Below are 16422 nucleotides of genomic sequence, written 5' to 3'. Positions count from 1 at the left end.
AAGACATTTGCTAATCAATGTGTAGATAGCTTCCAGTTAGGATGTTTCTGGTGACTCCTTTCATTTGCAGCTGATCCTGGCACTCTCTGAAGGCCCATTCTCTTCTCTTGAAGGGGATCCTCTGACAGCTGTAGCCGCCAGCTCTTGATTCTGAGATGTCAGACTCACCGTTGCACCAGCATGGGGACGTGCAAGCAGGCTCAGTGCCAGCAGCATGGGTCTAGAGGCATCACGGCTATGTTTACCCAGAGCTGCCTGCTGTGGATTTACTAGCTTGAGTCAGCACATTCATGGGAGTCTCTGCATTACATCCCAGCTGTGTTCTTACACTACCCCGTGTTCTTTGCACAGAGATGCTCTCTGAACTACGTAAATCTTACTGACTTTGTGCAGACTTTGAATTTGGGAATTGCTGTTCCTGCTCTCTCTTGTGTCTTGAGCTATGTTCATCATTAAGGTAACAAAGTTTGTTATGGAAAATGAAGCAGATAGGGTGAAGAGCCTGAGTTAAGGCTCTTCTACTATTGGTAGTGTTGGGTCATGCCTACTTCAAATGAATATCAACATTTACACGTTGTCCTCTTCCCCTCACTTGCTTTAGGTTGCATGGTTGGACCCTGGAAATGGGATGTCAGTCCCATTCAGGGAGCATAAAGGAAGAAGGAGAATCTCCCAGTTGCTGCTGCTGTGACAGCGAGTGAGAGCACGAGCAGGAAGATGTCGACAGTCACTTCAGCAATTCAGGCTCCTCAGGGCCCTGTGAATCCACCACCTCCGGAGGTCACTAATCCTAATAAGCCTGGCCGGAAGACCAACCAATTGCAATATATGCAAAATGTTGTTGTAAAGACCTTATGGAAGCATCAGTTTGCTTGGCCTTTCTACCAACCTGTTGATGCAATTAAATTGAATTTACCGGTATGTATCTATCATCCTCTCTGTATTGTGTTCTTGGAAAGCTGTGTGTTAATTAGATCAGTTTTCTGATCATTGGTTAAAAATGGTTAGATTGCTTTTGGTGATTACCTTGAGTATTCTCAGACTCATCCAACCTAAAGGTTGTTTTTCAGAGCTGGAAAGATGTAGGTTTCTGAAGGAGAAAACCACTCCCTCACTTAGTAAGGGAGGAGAGCAATGCACAGGCAGGCTGCCTTAGAGCAACTGAAGCACAGTGCTTCATCTCTGGCTTATCTGTGCTTACTATTGCATCTCTTCAGACCTTGTCCCACTTCTGTCCAATCTGAGTGACAGACTGAAAGCCCAAGCTCTGCTGCCTGTGCTCTATGGTGCATTTGACCGGGCTCAGTGTCGTTAGTATTTCCTCTAGACTTTCTTCTGTTGACTTTGGTGTTGAGGGAGGTGCTAATACTTTGGAGCAAGATAGTTTCAAATGCCATACTGGAATTACAAAGAACAGAACAGTTACATTTATCTATTTGCCTCCTGTACTTAGTTATGTATATCCTGTCTCTGTCTGACTAGAGAGTATGAGACAACCAGGTTATTCATGAACGAACAAAGTTTTCTAATAAGCTTTCTTCCAGTGAACAGAACCACTCAACTTTTACCTCTTCAAAGTGGTCCTGTGGATGTAAAAATCTTAGCAGTGGAGGCAAGCCCCTACCCACCTGTCAAATTAAACACAGAGCCCCCCCATCTGCCCTGCTGTCTGTTCCTCCAGGCAGGCCTTTGCAAATTTATTCTGACTGCTTTGAACAGGAGGATTGCATGTAGGATTCAAGGGAGCAAGGCTGTGGGATGTGAGGTCTGCAGAGCTCCAGTTACCGCAGGTTATGACCTGATTTTATGGACTGGGTCAGGAGTCTTTTGAACTCGGTAATCTTGTTGATGGGTACTATTTAAAGTGCTAGGCAAAAGAGTGAAACACTTAACACGTGTATAATATTTCACTAGGTCTTTGCTCTTTTGTGTTGTCTTTCTGTGGATTTTGTTTCTCAGTGAGGCATTTTGAAGTGGTTTTAGGGCAGGTTACCGGAAAATTTGAAGGAGGAGTCAGTTGGAAGAATAATTGTTTTTCACATGTGGTCTAAATCAGATCTGCACAAGCCCAGTAACCAGCAGGATTGCCTTTTCTGTCCTAGTGTGCCTTGCCTGGAAAAAAGTGGTTTCTCAGGTTGCGCCTGAGAGTGGCCAGGGGCTGTGTGTGGCTTCATGCTCACATGCAGTGAGAGGCACTGCTGCCTCACTTTGGAATGAGAAAATTACAGCATATAACCTCGCGTGCCTAGAGTGTCTCCAGACTAATCACAGCCTCTACAAATGCTTGAGTCCAGCCCAGAGAGAAACTAGGTTAACACATGGAATCCTTTGGAGACCATTTCGAGAGAGTCACTGGAAATTTTAGTTCAGCCTTAGCCAGTGCTGTCACTGCTAAACTTCTGTAAGTGCTGAGTGTTTAAAGGTAGTCTTATAGTAAGGCAGGCAGAAATGCCGTTTCCCAAATTGCTGCCAGTCCCCAGTTAAACTGAACAGCCAGACAAAGTTAGTGCTATCCCTGCTACCCCAGCTTCTGGTCCTATGTGAGTGTGAATTGCATCACTGCGGTGTTAGTTGGCTATGAAGAGTGCCAGCCTTCACCATCTGAAACACCATCTACAGCCTCAGTAAGGGGTATTGAGGCTGCAAACAGCTTAAGGGAGAGCTGCTCAGAAAGCATATTTTCTTCCACATACTGCTTTTACTGCCTTCCCTGTCCAGATGTTCTTATACAAAGCTGGTCATGTCCAAGTAGGCATTTGTATGTGTGTTAGAGTATCTACTGGGGGAGCTGGGAAAAGCTGGCTGTTGTAGAGGGGGTTCTGATGCTTTATAACTAAGTTCGTAATAATGATAGGCTGTGAATTAGGAAATTGAAGTAAAAATGATATTTGCATTTTGCACAAAAATATGGGGATGTGTGTTTTGGGGAGGGGGTATGAGGAGAAAGCTGGGAGTAGAGTAAGATGTGAGTGCACTTTTTTTCTCATGTCAGGAGATGTAACATCTTTCCTGTTTCTCCAACAGGATTATCACAAAATAATAAAAAACCCCATGGACATGGGGACTATCAAGAAACGCCTGGAACATAACTATTACTGGAGTGCCAGTGAATGTATGCAGGATTTCAACACCATGTTTACAAATTGTTATATTTATAACAAGGTAAAGAGCCCGGACAAGCACTTAGCTGGGGCACTGCCTAGGAAAAAAAACACAATTGTTACAGTACAAGTTTTAAACAGGGCAGCTCCTCTGTGCTGCAGGCCCTCTTTGCAAGGATTCAAGATGCCACCAGTTGGAACTGCGTTACTTGAAATGCACAGAGCTGTCTTTGTGCCATATCTTTCTTCCCTTGCAGTAGTTAAAATGGCAAATGTGCTTTATAATTATATGCATATTTCTGTTTTGGAGTTGCACAGCAAGTTTAGATTCCTTTTATTCTCATTCAGGAGTTCAAGATGAGCTGAGGTTTGTGTAATGCTTTGCAGGTGTTTTGTGGGCTATTAGTGCTGTGTTGCACTAGTTGTCTAGCAGTAAACAGTGTCTCCTGCCTTCTAGCAGAGAGCAGTTCAGTAAGCTGTGTAACTCTGTCCTCTGCTGTATCTCATTCATACTTACACATCTTTAAATTGCCTATTATTGTTTTGGATTTGTCTTACTTTCTACTTTGTTAGGTTGTTAAAAGCTGGTATTCTTTGCTTTTTGCAATGGTTTGTCGTCATTGACCCATGCTGGAAAGCAAGTTGAAATAAACAAATTAATTAGTTTGAACCACAGGCTATATGTTTACACTCCTCTCTAGGACCTGTTGGCAAGCAGGGAGGATGGCTCATCTGTTCCAGTTTTCTGCTTCCACACTGATGCTTGTTATCAGGCTTCTGCTGGAGTCCTGATATCCTCTGGATGCTGTGCATTTAAAGCCTGTGATTATTACATTCTAGACTAGATTAGAAGAGCAGGAGAGCTGTATGCAAGAGAGAAAAGAGCTAATCTGTTTATTGCCAGGGAATTGGATGCCATCATTTATTTGAAGGGCAGGCGTCACTGGGGATTTCAAAGTGTGATCTTGTACCTTTTTCTTCTGATGATACATGGATGACGCAGCTCAGGCTTGTCTTCTTCCTGCAGCCCACAGATGACATCGTCCTTATGGCCCAAGCCCTTGAGAAGATATTTCTGCAGAAGGTTGCTCAGATGCCTCAGGAGGAAGTCGAATTATTACCCCCAGTTCCTAAAGGCAAAGGTCGTAAGCCGTCAGTGGGCACACAGAGTGCAGGTATTTCCCTGATCTGGTGTCAGTACATGTTACAAGCCTGTTGCCAAGGCCTGACCCATGTTCTAAGCTGCATGATTTTGCAGATGGTGAGGAGGCTGGTGGGAGAGGAGTTGTGCAGTCTAACAGAGCAGTGGAGTGAGAGATGTCTAGATAATGTTCACCCAGTGTTTCAGGCTTTGTCTTTCTTACTGCCACTTTCTGTCATATCAATATCTGTGATGTATCCATCTGCACAGCACATCACTGGGGAAGGGCAGCGCTGTTGCTTTCTGTATGCAAAGAAGAAACCAAGGCAAAGAGAGCTGTGGTAGTTAGACATACCAGCCTGCCACAGATGACAGACCATGGTGCAGAGTGCCTGAACACATCTGGGGTTATACAATCCGCTCATGGCCCTGACGGAAGACTTTACACAGTGGAGACTGAATTTTGCCAGTCCCCTAAACTTCAGATACTGTTTTTTTTGCACACACAGTTGCAACTTCATAGAATAAAGGATTTATTAAGTAGTTGTATAACTCTTAAGTGTTCAACTGTCAGCAAAGGAGTGATTGTTGCTGTTGACCATGAACACTTACAGACTGAAGTCTGTGCAGGATGGCACTTCTCAAAAAGAACCATCTCCCCCTTTTCCTTCTCCTTGTACTCCTTGTCTTTTGCTGAGCACAGAGCAGCTCTGAGAGCATAAGAAGGGTGAAGACTGACCCAGAGCAGCACACCTCATGTCCAAGTGTGGTGTGTTTTGCTTTGCGAGAGGCTGGCTCATGATAGGAAGACTTAGGTTAGTGATTGATTCTCCAGTTCATACTGGACCCTGAGTAACAGCACCAGGCAAATCTCACTCAGTGTCCTTTGTGCTCTTCCTGTGGCCTTGAGCTGGGGCCTATTTGCCAAGCCTGTGACTGCCCAGTACAGCAGCATCAGTGTCACTTTGTTCCCCATGTCTTGTCAGCACTTGTCAGTACATCACAACACAATATTTCATTTTGTTGTTTGAAAGGAACACAGCAAGCAGTGGCCGTGTCTTCCGTCTCCCCGCCGGCCCCGTTCCAGAGCGTCCCTCCAGCCGTGTCTCAGACGCCCGTCATCGCTGCCACCCCTGTGCCAACCATCACTGCTAATGTCCCACCTGTCACTGCCCCACCTGCCGCTGCTCCCCCTCCGCCTGCTGCTCCGATAATGCCTGTGGTTCCTCCTACGCCGCCAGTAGTCAAGGTAAACAGAGCTTGACCTCTTCCTCTTCACAAGGCAATATTGCTATGCAGTGCTTTAATTTCATCCCTTTGCTGCTGGTTACGTGCATTATTTCTCTTTGCATTTGAGTCCTTGCTTCTCTGGCCATCAATTGTCCCTTTGGGATGTGCTCAGATGAGTGCTTGCTGTTGGGTTTGAGTGGGTTCGGCAAAGTTTTGCCAGTTCTACCACACCCCAACTCATGTGATGTTGAGTGTAATTGCTCCAACTCAATTACAAGCTGTTATCTGACCATAGCCTTAGCCAGTGCTGATGCTCCATGAATCATAAGGCTATTGGAGATTTCTCCCATTTTGATCGATATTACCCAAAGCATCTTTTCCCTCCAAATGAATCTGTTTTTCCGGGGACTGTTCCTTTAAGATTTGCACACTCCAGCACTAGGAGTGTTTCTCTCTGCTGTAAACCAGTTCAAGACAAGCCTGTCACTCCAGCTGGAGGAGATTGGTGTTGCCTGCAGGTTTTGGGTACATTAATTTTGTCTTCCTTACTGAGTAACCTTCTGGGAGGTGTCAATGGTGTTTTGCTATGTTAATTTACGTGTAAGTGAAAATGTTGCTTAAAATAATTGGAATTTTCCTGGCAAGCTGTATATTGCTTTAAGAAGAGATGGAACATAGCTTAGATAATTTTTTTTTCTCTAAAATAAGAATTTAAGTGCAGAAGCATTGGCATTCCTGATTTGAGGTTGCATGGGCCAGTAGAGCTACAGAATTTTTTTCCTTATTTCACCCTACAGGCTGGGAATTACTTAAGGACATTGTAAATCCGATCTTGCAGCTATGCTGTCCTCCTCAGAAGCCTGTTTCATAATGCAATGTCTGACCAAATAATTTGCATCTGAGAACCACTTTAGTTTTAAAATTCAAGGATGAACCCAAAAATGAGCTTGCAAAATATGTACTGCAAAGATAATCCTGCTTGGGATTTACTTAAGACTTGCCTTAGATTTCCTTGGGGACCACTTCATTTTTTTTCCCCTTTTTCTTTTTTTTTGTTTCCTCCAGAACTGCTCCTTCATAGGAGCAAAAGAAAGAACTGACTGGACAATAACAGCTTGAATTAATGTGGGATGTATGTTTTATTTGCTTGAAGCGAAATCATTAAATTCTTAACTCTTGTCCATAATAAACAATCTACCTTAGCACATTCATTCACTAAGTAAAAGGGAGTGAAGGCTCATAGGTCTTTGGTGATTAATATGCTTTGGTTCAGAACTTATAGCCTGATCCTGCCACTGGGGACTCAGACATGTGGTTAAGTTACTGACACTTACTAAGTCACCATGCATCAGCTGAGCTGCAGTAATCGACTGGGCGCACTCCTTTCCTTTGGCAAACACGAGGTAAGAGTCCTTAGTTTAAATCTCAGTGAAATACATAGAGCTAACGCGTTTTGCATCCTGTTTGGGGTTGGGTTGGAGATGTGCAGGTGGCTGGTTACTGTGGCTCAGATGACATGCAGTAATACATCATGTTGTTGTCACTGAATTGCGTGTTGAAGCCTCTAGTCACAAGTCCCATTGATCCCAGTGAAATAATCACGTTTTCTGTCAGAGGACAGGCAGATCTCAGGAATGAGGATGAATTGTGCTAGGTTTCTGCTTAGCTCGCCGTGAGAACCGGGCTTGTGCTCATCAGGTCTCTCCATCTGCTGTTTCAGAAAAAGGGAGTGAAGCGGAAAGCAGACACGACCACCCCCACCACCTCCGTGATAACTGCCAGCCGGAGTGAGTCCCCCACGCCCCTCTCAGACCCCAAACAGGCCAAAATCATCGCTCGGCGTGAGAGCGGCGGCCGGCCCATCAAACCACCAAAGAAAGACCTTGAGGACGGAGAGGTCCCCCAGCATGCAGGGAAGAAGGGCAAACTGTCTGAGCACCTCAAGTACTGTGACAGCATTCTCAAGGAGATGCTTTCGAAGAAGCATGCAGCCTATGCATGGCCCTTTTACAAGCCCGTTGATGCAGAGGCCTTGGAATTACATGACTATCATGATATTATCAAACACCCCATGGATCTCAGTACTGTTAAAGTACGTCTACACTTACCACCTTTTTTGCAGGATATCTCAGCCCTCTGGTTGCAGAGGACTGACGCCTGGCGGGGGGAGGGAAGGGACAAGGGTGGAAAATCAAAACCTTTTGGATATCATCTGGATATTTTTATGTTTTGTTTCATTACCCTCTCCTTTTTTCTTCCCCGTAACCTGGGATGTCTTTTCTGCCCTACGAAGCAGACTGTATGATGGCATCCTCTCCTCTTTGTGAATAGTCCAGCTGTTTAAACTCGTGTCATTGGGATTATGTTGCACTCAGAAGAAGAGGTGCTGTATTTCATAGGATTCAATTGATAGTATCCCATTTCCAGAAGCTGCTGCCTGGCTACTTGTTGGCATGATGTGTGGTCTAGATAGGCTTACACTGAGCAAATCCAGCTGGAGCGTGAAGATCAACTGGTGCTTAGGTGAGGGGAGGAAATAATGTGATGCTATGTGGTTCAAGCTTTGCTCTTCAGGACCTTAGCTTAGTGTGGTCCAGTATTCAATATGTTTTTCCCAGAAGACTGGGAAGTTTCTCTGAGTCCCTTCTAAATATGTGTTATTCTAGTTCCCATCTTATGCTTGTCCATTGGAATCAGTGTTGGTGGAGATGAGACTTTCTTCTGTGTGCAGAAAGTTAAGGTGTGTGTGCTGGCTTTCAGGAGCATGCCAGGGCTGCTGTGCACCCAGCTTGGCCACTGTGTGGGATTGTCTCAAAGGCCGAGCTGACTAAAGGGCAGCTGCATTCCTGGTTCCTTATATGTTCCTTGGCAAGCAGTGTGCAGTGCTCTGGTGTGCCATGCCATTTGGCTGTGGTGCTGCAGTGGTTCTTACTACAGCTACTCTGTTTTAACAAGCTTTTAGTTATATTGATGGTGAGAGAGTAGTCAACGCAGTCTGTGCTGAGGACTAGATAAAGAGTTAGTGGTGTCTGAGTTATTAACTGTCCTGATGCCATGGTCTTTGGCAAGTTTCCCCATGGCTATGTGCCTTTGTTTTTCCAACCATAAAATGGAGAGAATAATGCTTAACCTACCTCACAGTGCTGTTGTGAGGGCAGATGTCTGGAAGCTGTTATCTAAGTCCTAATTATTATTGATTGGGTTTTACCCAAGCTTTGCTAAAGGCTTGCAGCAATTTCCTCAGAGGAGATGAGAGTAAGAAGGGTGAGTTGAGCTGCAGGCAAGAAGTGGGAGCTGGAACAAGTGGTAAAAGGTGGGATAAGGGCTGAGTTGAACATAGTAGTCTGGGAGTCTGGTGCACCTGTGCCTCATCCTGATATTCTGCTGAGAGAGGAAGATCCCAGGTTTCCATTTTGTTGTGCTCTGAGGTCCTTGGAAAGACAAAAAGGGAAAGACAAAAAACTTGTAAAAGATTGATGCAGAAAGGGAGGGAACAATGTTTTCTCTTCATCCTTTGTGGGCAGGACGAGGCTTATTTTAAAGCAGCAGAGGCTAGACATTAGGAAACATTTCTGAACATTAAAGGATCCTGAACAATACAATTGATTGCTAAGAGAAATAAGATTTTTTTCTAGCTGCCTTCCCAGCCTTCCAGTCCTGCTGTCTGTGACTTCTGATTTGCCATTGTAAATGTAAAAAAACAAAACAAAACAAAAAAACCCCAAACTGTTAAACAGCTGAATATCTCAAAATGAGTTTATAACCCAAATATATTCTGCTGCATGATTTTAAAATCCGTTTTCTTTTGTCAAGTTAATTTTTCTTTACAAGGAAGCAAAAAATAAAAATAAAAAATCCACAGATTAAAATGTAGTTGGGCCATGAAACTGTTGGTTTTGGATGAAAGCAAAGCCTTAGATGCTGAAATGTATTTCACAGGCTGTAATCAGCCGTTGAGTGTGCCAAACAAATACAGCGTATCAAAAAGGCCTTTCATGAAGTAAGATGTATTTTAGAATAAACGGCCCCTTTCGTTTGAACATATTGTTTTGCTTTGGAATTGGCCTGAGACACTTTTTGAACACGGCCAGCTCTCCTTCAGACAGGAGAGGCACAAACGTAATTCCCTTTCCATCTCTGTGCTGCAGTTTGGAGGATTCTCCTCTTCAAGAAAACGAGCTCTCGTGACACAAGTTTGACAGGCATCTAGCTGTGGTACAGCAGGGTGAGATGCTGCAGGAGTGTCATCCATGGAGGTGAAATTCTGCAGCTTTAGCACTCGTTGCAATGATTCAAGGTGTTTCCAGTATCTACCGTGGAGCTGTGAAATGTCTGTAGCTTCCATTGAGCAAATGGGACTTCTGCTTGGGTTGAGACTTAAGTGTGAGCTGCAGACTCTGAGCCTTCTGCTCTGACGGAGGATGAATCTGCCCATCCCATCCGCAGTGTGTCTGTCAGGCAGCCCGTTCCTGTCACTGGGGGATGCAGGTGCATGAGGCATCCAAAAGGGAGGCCTGCAAGCACTTGGCAAGCAGTGAGTTTCTTTAAACTCTTTAAAATGCAAATGAAATCTAGCGTTAAACTTTTTAAAATTTCCTTTTGGAAGGAGTAATTGGAGCAAGATTTTACATGTGGTAGTAATACATGCATAAAATCAATTAAGTACTGGGAATGCTGTGAATTGTTTTTTAAACCAAGTTATTCAGTCCCAAACAGCAAGAGAAGTGGATGAAGGTGAGAGCTGAAAAATGAGAGAGAGGATCAAGGTGCAAATATTTAGCCCCTGATACTTATCCTCACTACAGTGGGAAAATAACATTAGGCACAGATTGATAAAGGGCAAATTCTGTATCCATTCTGTATTTCTCAGCTGGACTTCTTTAAATCAAGAGTTGGTTTTGTAGCTTAACTCTAAGTGCCTGTCTGGCTGTAGACATCACCAAGAGAAATGATGCTTTGTGTTAGTCAGACCAGGTGCTAGCCATCTTTTCTGCCTTTTCAGATTTATGCTGTAAACATCCCCAAGCAGCATGTAGGAATTCATGCTGAGGGAACTCCTTTAGTTGTAACTCTGACTTCTTTCCCTTTGTCCTTACATTAGTTTCTGATCCAGCAAACATTTTCTAAATGGCTCTCTACTTTTTAACAAGCTGTGGGCACTGACAAACTTGCATAGTATTGTTTAAAAACAAAGAAAATAACCCAAATTTAGAATTATGAGAGTTTAAACTATTGTGGAACTATATTAGCTTTAGTTGTCTGGTTTTTGTTTACTTGTTTTAAAAAGCAGCAACTCTAAATGTTATTTGGAAACTAATAAGCCTGGTCAAACTACTGCTCTCTTAGACAAGTGTGATTTTTTTGAAGCTGTTCTGAGCTCTCTCTATGATGCACATGTCTTCCATGCAATTGTTACAAATGCCTTTTGTTTATGACTTTATCTCCTCTTTTCCTTTGGCTTGTTTGCTTGCAGAAAAAGATGGACAGTCGGGAATACCAGGACGCACAAGGTTTTGCAGCAGATATTCGGTTAATGTTCTCTAATTGTTACAAGTACAATCCTCCAGACCACGAAGTGGTAGCCATGGCCAGGAAGCTCCAGGTAAAGGTGTAGCTAAATGCATCTTTTAGGGTCTGTTTAGCTCAGCTGTGAGGTGTCCATTCAGAGATCCAAGCATGGATCTGCTCTTGGCATCATCAAGAGTGAGTCAGTGATTCCTTCAGCCCTTGAAAAGAGCCTTTTCATGTCTTCTGCTGCAGAAATGTCATGCTCTGCACATGGCATAGCCTGTTGCCACATCCCACTCTTAAAATTTTGCAATCATTGGCATGATTGTGTTCCCATAAAATAATGGGAATGCTTCAGAAAGCTTTCCCTGCCAAGTCTTGGATCAGCCTTTAACTTTGCCCCTCAAAAAAGGGGGAGCTGTCTCTTACTACGATGATTTCAGTCCCTGTTCTAGAGTGATCGTCGTCTTTCATTATTACAGCATCTTATTTAGTGCAGTAAGACCCTGATCTATGGTAGTGTGTCTGCCGTGTTTGAAAGACCAGAATGAGGTCTTTGTGGGTGAGGCTCCTTTGTCACCAATTTTTCCCCCTTTCTTGTAGGATGTCTTTGAGATGAGGTTTGCAAAGATGCCTGATGAGCCTGCAGAGGCCCCTCCTCCTCCTCCTCCAACAGCACCAGTTGTGAGCAAAAGCACAGAGAGCAGTCACAGCAGTGAGGAGAGCTCTTCTGACTCAGACAGCTCAGACTCGGAAGAAGAGCGAGCAACTCGGCTGGCAGAGCTCCAGGAGCAGGTTACTGTGGTGGCCAAGCTGTGTGTCTGTAGTAGAAAGGGCTTAGCAGGAAGGAGGATTTAATTTTGTTCTTAAAAATCCCAGCTAGCTTGGGATGCAGTAGGGAGATCACTCCTTCTGCCAGCTCAAAGAGGAGAGCTCTCAGCAGGGAAATAATTAGTGCATTTTTGATGCGATGTTAATTTTCTTTGAGATAAACATTCTCAGTGCTGATGCTCTGGGCTTCTTGATGGGGATCCTGGAGTATTCAGCCACCATCAACTATAGGAGTCTGAGAAGCACTGAGAGATCCATTTAGTATGAGAGCTCAAGCACAACAAAATCTGTCACAAGCTTCCTGTGGGATGTTTTCACTGTGTTCTCCATCCATAGAATTAACTATTTTGACTGTTGTGATTGCAAGACCTTAAGCCATAGCTTTTCTTACTATGCACATGTACAGTGCAAGTTGCTACAGTGGTTGTTTGTGCTGCTGTAATATAACCAAACGTTAATAAGGTAGCTTATCCAATGCCTCAGAGCAAGGTAGTAGGAAACTTAAGAAGTAAACCTAGTATTTCAGAGTCCACGTTGTCAGCACTCTAGACAAAGCTATTAAGTATTTTATTTGCCTCTTGTGAGGCAATAATTAAGTTTTCACATCAGTTAGCTTCTGCGCACCTGAACTGCATTCTTTTAAGAACTTCAGATCAGAGTTTCCGAAGTTCAGTCTGCAGGCTCACTAACTTTGAGATATACTTAAGTGTCCAGGATATAGAGGGAAGAGTACGTGGAGGCATCAATTATTTTGCCTTGAAGTCTGATTTATTTTTTCACTATTCTCTTCCAGCTAAAGGCAGTCCATGAGCAGCTAGCTGCGTTATCACAAGCACCAGTGAACAAACCAAAGAAAAAAAAAGAGAAGAAGGAAAAAGAGAAGAAAAAGAAAGACAAAGAGAAGGAAAAGGAAAAGCACAAAGTAAAAGCTGAGGAGGAGAAGAAGCCTAAGGTGGCTCAACCACCGAAGCAAACCCAGCAGAAGAAAGCCCCAGCTAAAAAGGCAAACAGCACGACCACAGCTAGCAGGTGAGAGCTTGCCTCTTGCAAGTTGCCTTAGGTGGGAACACAAAAAGCTCTCAGCCCAGTTCTGTCCCTCCTGTTCCTGTTGTTCCCTGGTGAAGCTTGGTTGTCAGCATGGTTAACTCACCATCAAATAGTGTCTCAGTTACAGACAGCTTCAGGGAGTTTTCAAGTTAGGGCTGGCAGCAGAGCCATCACATTTCTACTCTCTGACTCTTTCAGTATTCCTGCCCAGTCACTCTCAGATAAGGTTTTGACTTTTTACCCAGCCAGCAATAACATGCTATTTCGTTTCTGCCCCCATGCTGCTTCTTCGGCTTGTCATGCCTCATAGCACTAAAATATAGTGGGAGCAGAACAGCTTATCTCAGATTTCTGAACTTTTGAAAAAGTTGTGGTGCTGTTCAAGCTATCTGGCTAGAGGTTCAAAGCCAGATGCATTGGGATGTTTATTACAAGGGGAGTAGAAGAAAGAGTTCATTGCTGCTATATACCCATGAATGTTTCCATGCTTGCCAATCTCCCCAGGCAGCCCAAGAAAGGAGGAAAACAGGCATCTGCAACCTATGATTCGGATGAGGAGGAGGAAGGCCTGCCCATGACCTATGATGAGAAACGGCAGCTCAGCTTGGACATCAACCGCTTGCCTGGGGAGAAGCTGGGCCGAGTGGTGCACATCATCCAGTCACGGGAACCTTCCCTCAGGGACTCCAATCCTGATGAGATAGAAATAGATTTTGAAACCTTGAAGCCCACAACGTTGCGAGAACTGGAGAGATACGTGAAATCTTGTTTACAGAAAAAGCAAAGGAAACCATTTTGTAAGTTAGCTCTTGGGGCACACATTCCTCCACGAGCCCTTGGGCTCAGCTTTGGAATCAGGGCATGCGTGTTGGGATTCTTTTATCCAGCTGCTGGGTATGTGATGATAGGGATTTTTAGAGATTCTTTTCTACTTGAGAAAATAGCAGAAACTTTCTGTGGGTTTTTTCCTTCGCATATGGACCCTCACATGGAGACTTGGAGGGATCACTGTATTCCTCTGCAAGACCATTGTGATATCCTTACTGCTTATCTAGAACCTAGAAGGCACTACAGTTTCAGTCTCATTATGTTGTGTGTAACATGCCTATATGTGGAAGGATCAGTTTCTTAGCCTGAATAGTTTATCATCTAATTAGGAAGTTAGAAAGTGTGGTTTGAATCCCAAACACCAAGGAAATGAATGAATTGCACACATTTACTTGAGTAAGCTAAGGACTCTGGATGTGTCCGAGTTGTATGCTTGCCACAAAACTGCTAGTCCTAACTGGCCTGATTACCATATAATAATCAGTGTCAGATAAGGAGGTGCATGTTAATGGACTGGAGAGTGTACCGTGCAGAATGGTACAGGCTTTTCTGTGCTTCAGCCACAGAGTGAATTGTAGCCCCTTGAGAATTGAGCCCCAGCAAAATAGCAGTAGCATGTCACCTACCTGAGGTGGTCCTGGCTTAGTCCATCTGCTCATAGGTTAAGAGGGAAGTTGTTCTGTTAAGAATACAAAAGCTACTCACAGCTCTTGCAGAGCACCTCTGTTTTGTTACCACGGGACTTTTAGGTCACCTGAGCATAGCTCAGACTCTGACCCTTCTTTTTGCTTGTTACTATGCTGGTTTGATTTCTTTTCCTCCTAAGTCCTTTACTTCTGGAGCAGCTGAGGAAAGCATTTTCCAGAGTTGCTAGGAACTAGAAGCATCCTTTTGCTTTGGAGTAACACAGATGACCTCAGATGTCTGTTTGTCCCCTGCTCTGAGCCCAGTATGCCCTGAGCTGGCGTGTGCTTGGTCAGTAGGCACCACGCTGATGCATGACCTTCCCCAGACTCTCCTGCTGTCTGCTGCCTATTCTGGAGCTCAGTGTTCACAAGCACCCTCTTAGGACTTTGCTTTCCAGTTCCCATTTAAAAGAAGAAAAAAGTTGCCTGAAAGCAGTGCGCAGAAATGTAGGCATTTCCTTGCTGGATCAGGCAAAATATCTGGCTCCTGTCTGTTTCTGATACTGGCCAACACCTGCATTCAATTACTCTTCTGAATGATATTTCTTCTGCTCAGAAGCATTAGCACTGCTGTTACTCCTCACCGTTTCCGTCCTGACTAAGGCAGCTACATTTCTGTTGTCTGCCAGCCTTTGCTGGTTTTTAATTTTTGTTTGTTTTGTTTTATATTTAAAGCAACTTAAAGCAATCAATTCTCATGTGAGGTGTCTTGAGTTTGAATGGCAGATGCTTCCTCCTGACAACATTAAGGGACACTTTATTTTACAGGGCAGAAAACCCATGTAGCAATTCTGTAATAACAAATGTGTAACTATTGACCATATAACTAGCTGGTAAGTAACCTGTAACCACAAGGTTATTACATGGATATTTCTATCTTCTAAAACACTTTCCAGAAGGTCCCTCTCAAAAAGTGCATGTTACAGGATGATGGTGACTCGACAATCGAGGCAACTTCATGTGTTGTCCTCTATCTGGGATGTGTAGTTGCTGTGTGGTCGTTTGATCTTAGCAGCTTCACTGCAAAGTGTTTGCACAGACTTACGTGCCCTGTAAAATAGCAATGTCCACTCTTTTCTTCACCCTCAACAATGCAGTTTCAGAAATTGTATGTTCCTCTTCCACAGCTGCAAGTGGAAAAAAGCAAGCAGCAAAGTCTAAAGAGGAGTTAGCTCAGGAAAAGAAGAAAGAACTAGAAAAACGGCTACAGGATGTCAGTGGGCAGTTAAACAACAACAAGAAACCTGCAAAGAAAGGTAATGGCTACGGTTTTACTGTGCTACTGATGCCTGAAAAGTTGTGTGTGCAGGTAGTCTTCCTCACTAAGGCAAACCTACTGCCTTTGTGCAGCCTTGGGCTTGTCTATGGAAGTTTTCCCTAGTCTGTCATTAGTGTGGGCACAGCAAGTTACTGCTGGGCACCTGAGCTACTCTTGGGGTCTACTCTGATCCTGTTGGAAACTCCTCTTGGTGGTAAATAGGACCTGTCTTAGAGATTATTCAAACTTCAGAGGAAGATATGCTGCTCTGTTAGTCTGTGCATGGTTGTTCATACAGTACCATGGTAAACCAGTACCATAGTTCAAACATAGCATGTTTAGTGGGTGATTTTTCTCCATCGTGGGATTGAAAAAGCCACCTCACAATGCAGAAGTGTAAAAGATGGGATGAAAGGTTATTCCAGTGCAAATTGAGCTGCTTCCACCTTGCCCTGAATCACAGCAGGCAGTGAGCACAGCTGCCTGGGCACTCTGTGCCACCTTGCCATGAGCACTTTACAGCTGTGGGTGGCCCATAAAAGTTTGGGCCCTGCATTGGAGCACTGCAGTGCCCTCCACAGGGCTCCAGTGCAGGGCCCAAACCTTCATGGCCACCTGCAGCATTAGAAACCCTGCTGTCCCCTGGGCCAGGCATTGTTCCAGCTGGCAAAGTCAGTGGGTCAATAAACTGCCCAGGCAAAACGAAGCTATGAATGAAGCTGTGGATGACAAAAGCCATTGGCAAACCTTCTCTATTGAGTTCAGCTCCTTGGAAGTTACCACTTCGCTGCC

The 16422-nt window shown here is 44.2% G+C and overlaps 1 protein-coding gene across 8 annotated transcripts in view; it reads left to right on the top strand.

Moving 5' to 3' along the window:
- Positions 1-16422, top strand: part of BRD3 (bromodomain containing 3) — a 41648-nt gene that overhangs the window by 20584 nt on the left and 4642 nt on the right. For 6 of the 8 annotated variants that reach the window (XM_025141463.3, XM_004945957.5, XM_004945958.5 and 3 more), the window contains 10 exons: positions 602-918; positions 3025-3162; positions 4129-4276; positions 5277-5491; positions 7193-7564; positions 10946-11074; positions 11584-11775; positions 12605-12840; positions 13363-13655; positions 15500-15628. In XM_025141463.3, the coding sequence (XP_024997231.1) occupies positions 718-918; positions 3025-3162; positions 4129-4276; positions 5277-5491; positions 7193-7564; positions 10946-11074; positions 11584-11775; positions 12605-12840; positions 13363-13655; positions 15500-15628 (2053 nt within the window). In that variant the 5' untranslated portion in view covers positions 602-717. Of the gene's footprint in view, positions 1-70; positions 458-601; positions 919-3024; positions 3163-4128; positions 4277-5276; positions 5492-7192; positions 7565-10945; positions 11075-11583; positions 11776-12604; positions 12841-13362; positions 13656-15499; positions 15629-16422 lie in introns of all 8 variants that reach the window. The other 2 variants (XM_046901859.1, XM_046901860.1) reach the window with 2 other exon arrangements.

Source organism: Gallus gallus, chromosome 17 (genome assembly GCF_016699485.2).
Source record: "Gallus gallus isolate bGalGal1 chromosome 17, bGalGal1.mat.broiler.GRCg7b, whole genome shotgun sequence".
In the NCBI taxonomy this organism is placed as follows: Eukaryota; Metazoa; Chordata; class Aves; order Galliformes; family Phasianidae; genus Gallus; species Gallus gallus.
The sequence above is the reverse complement of the archived record's forward strand: the minus strand, read 5'-3'. Positions and strand labels throughout refer to the sequence as shown.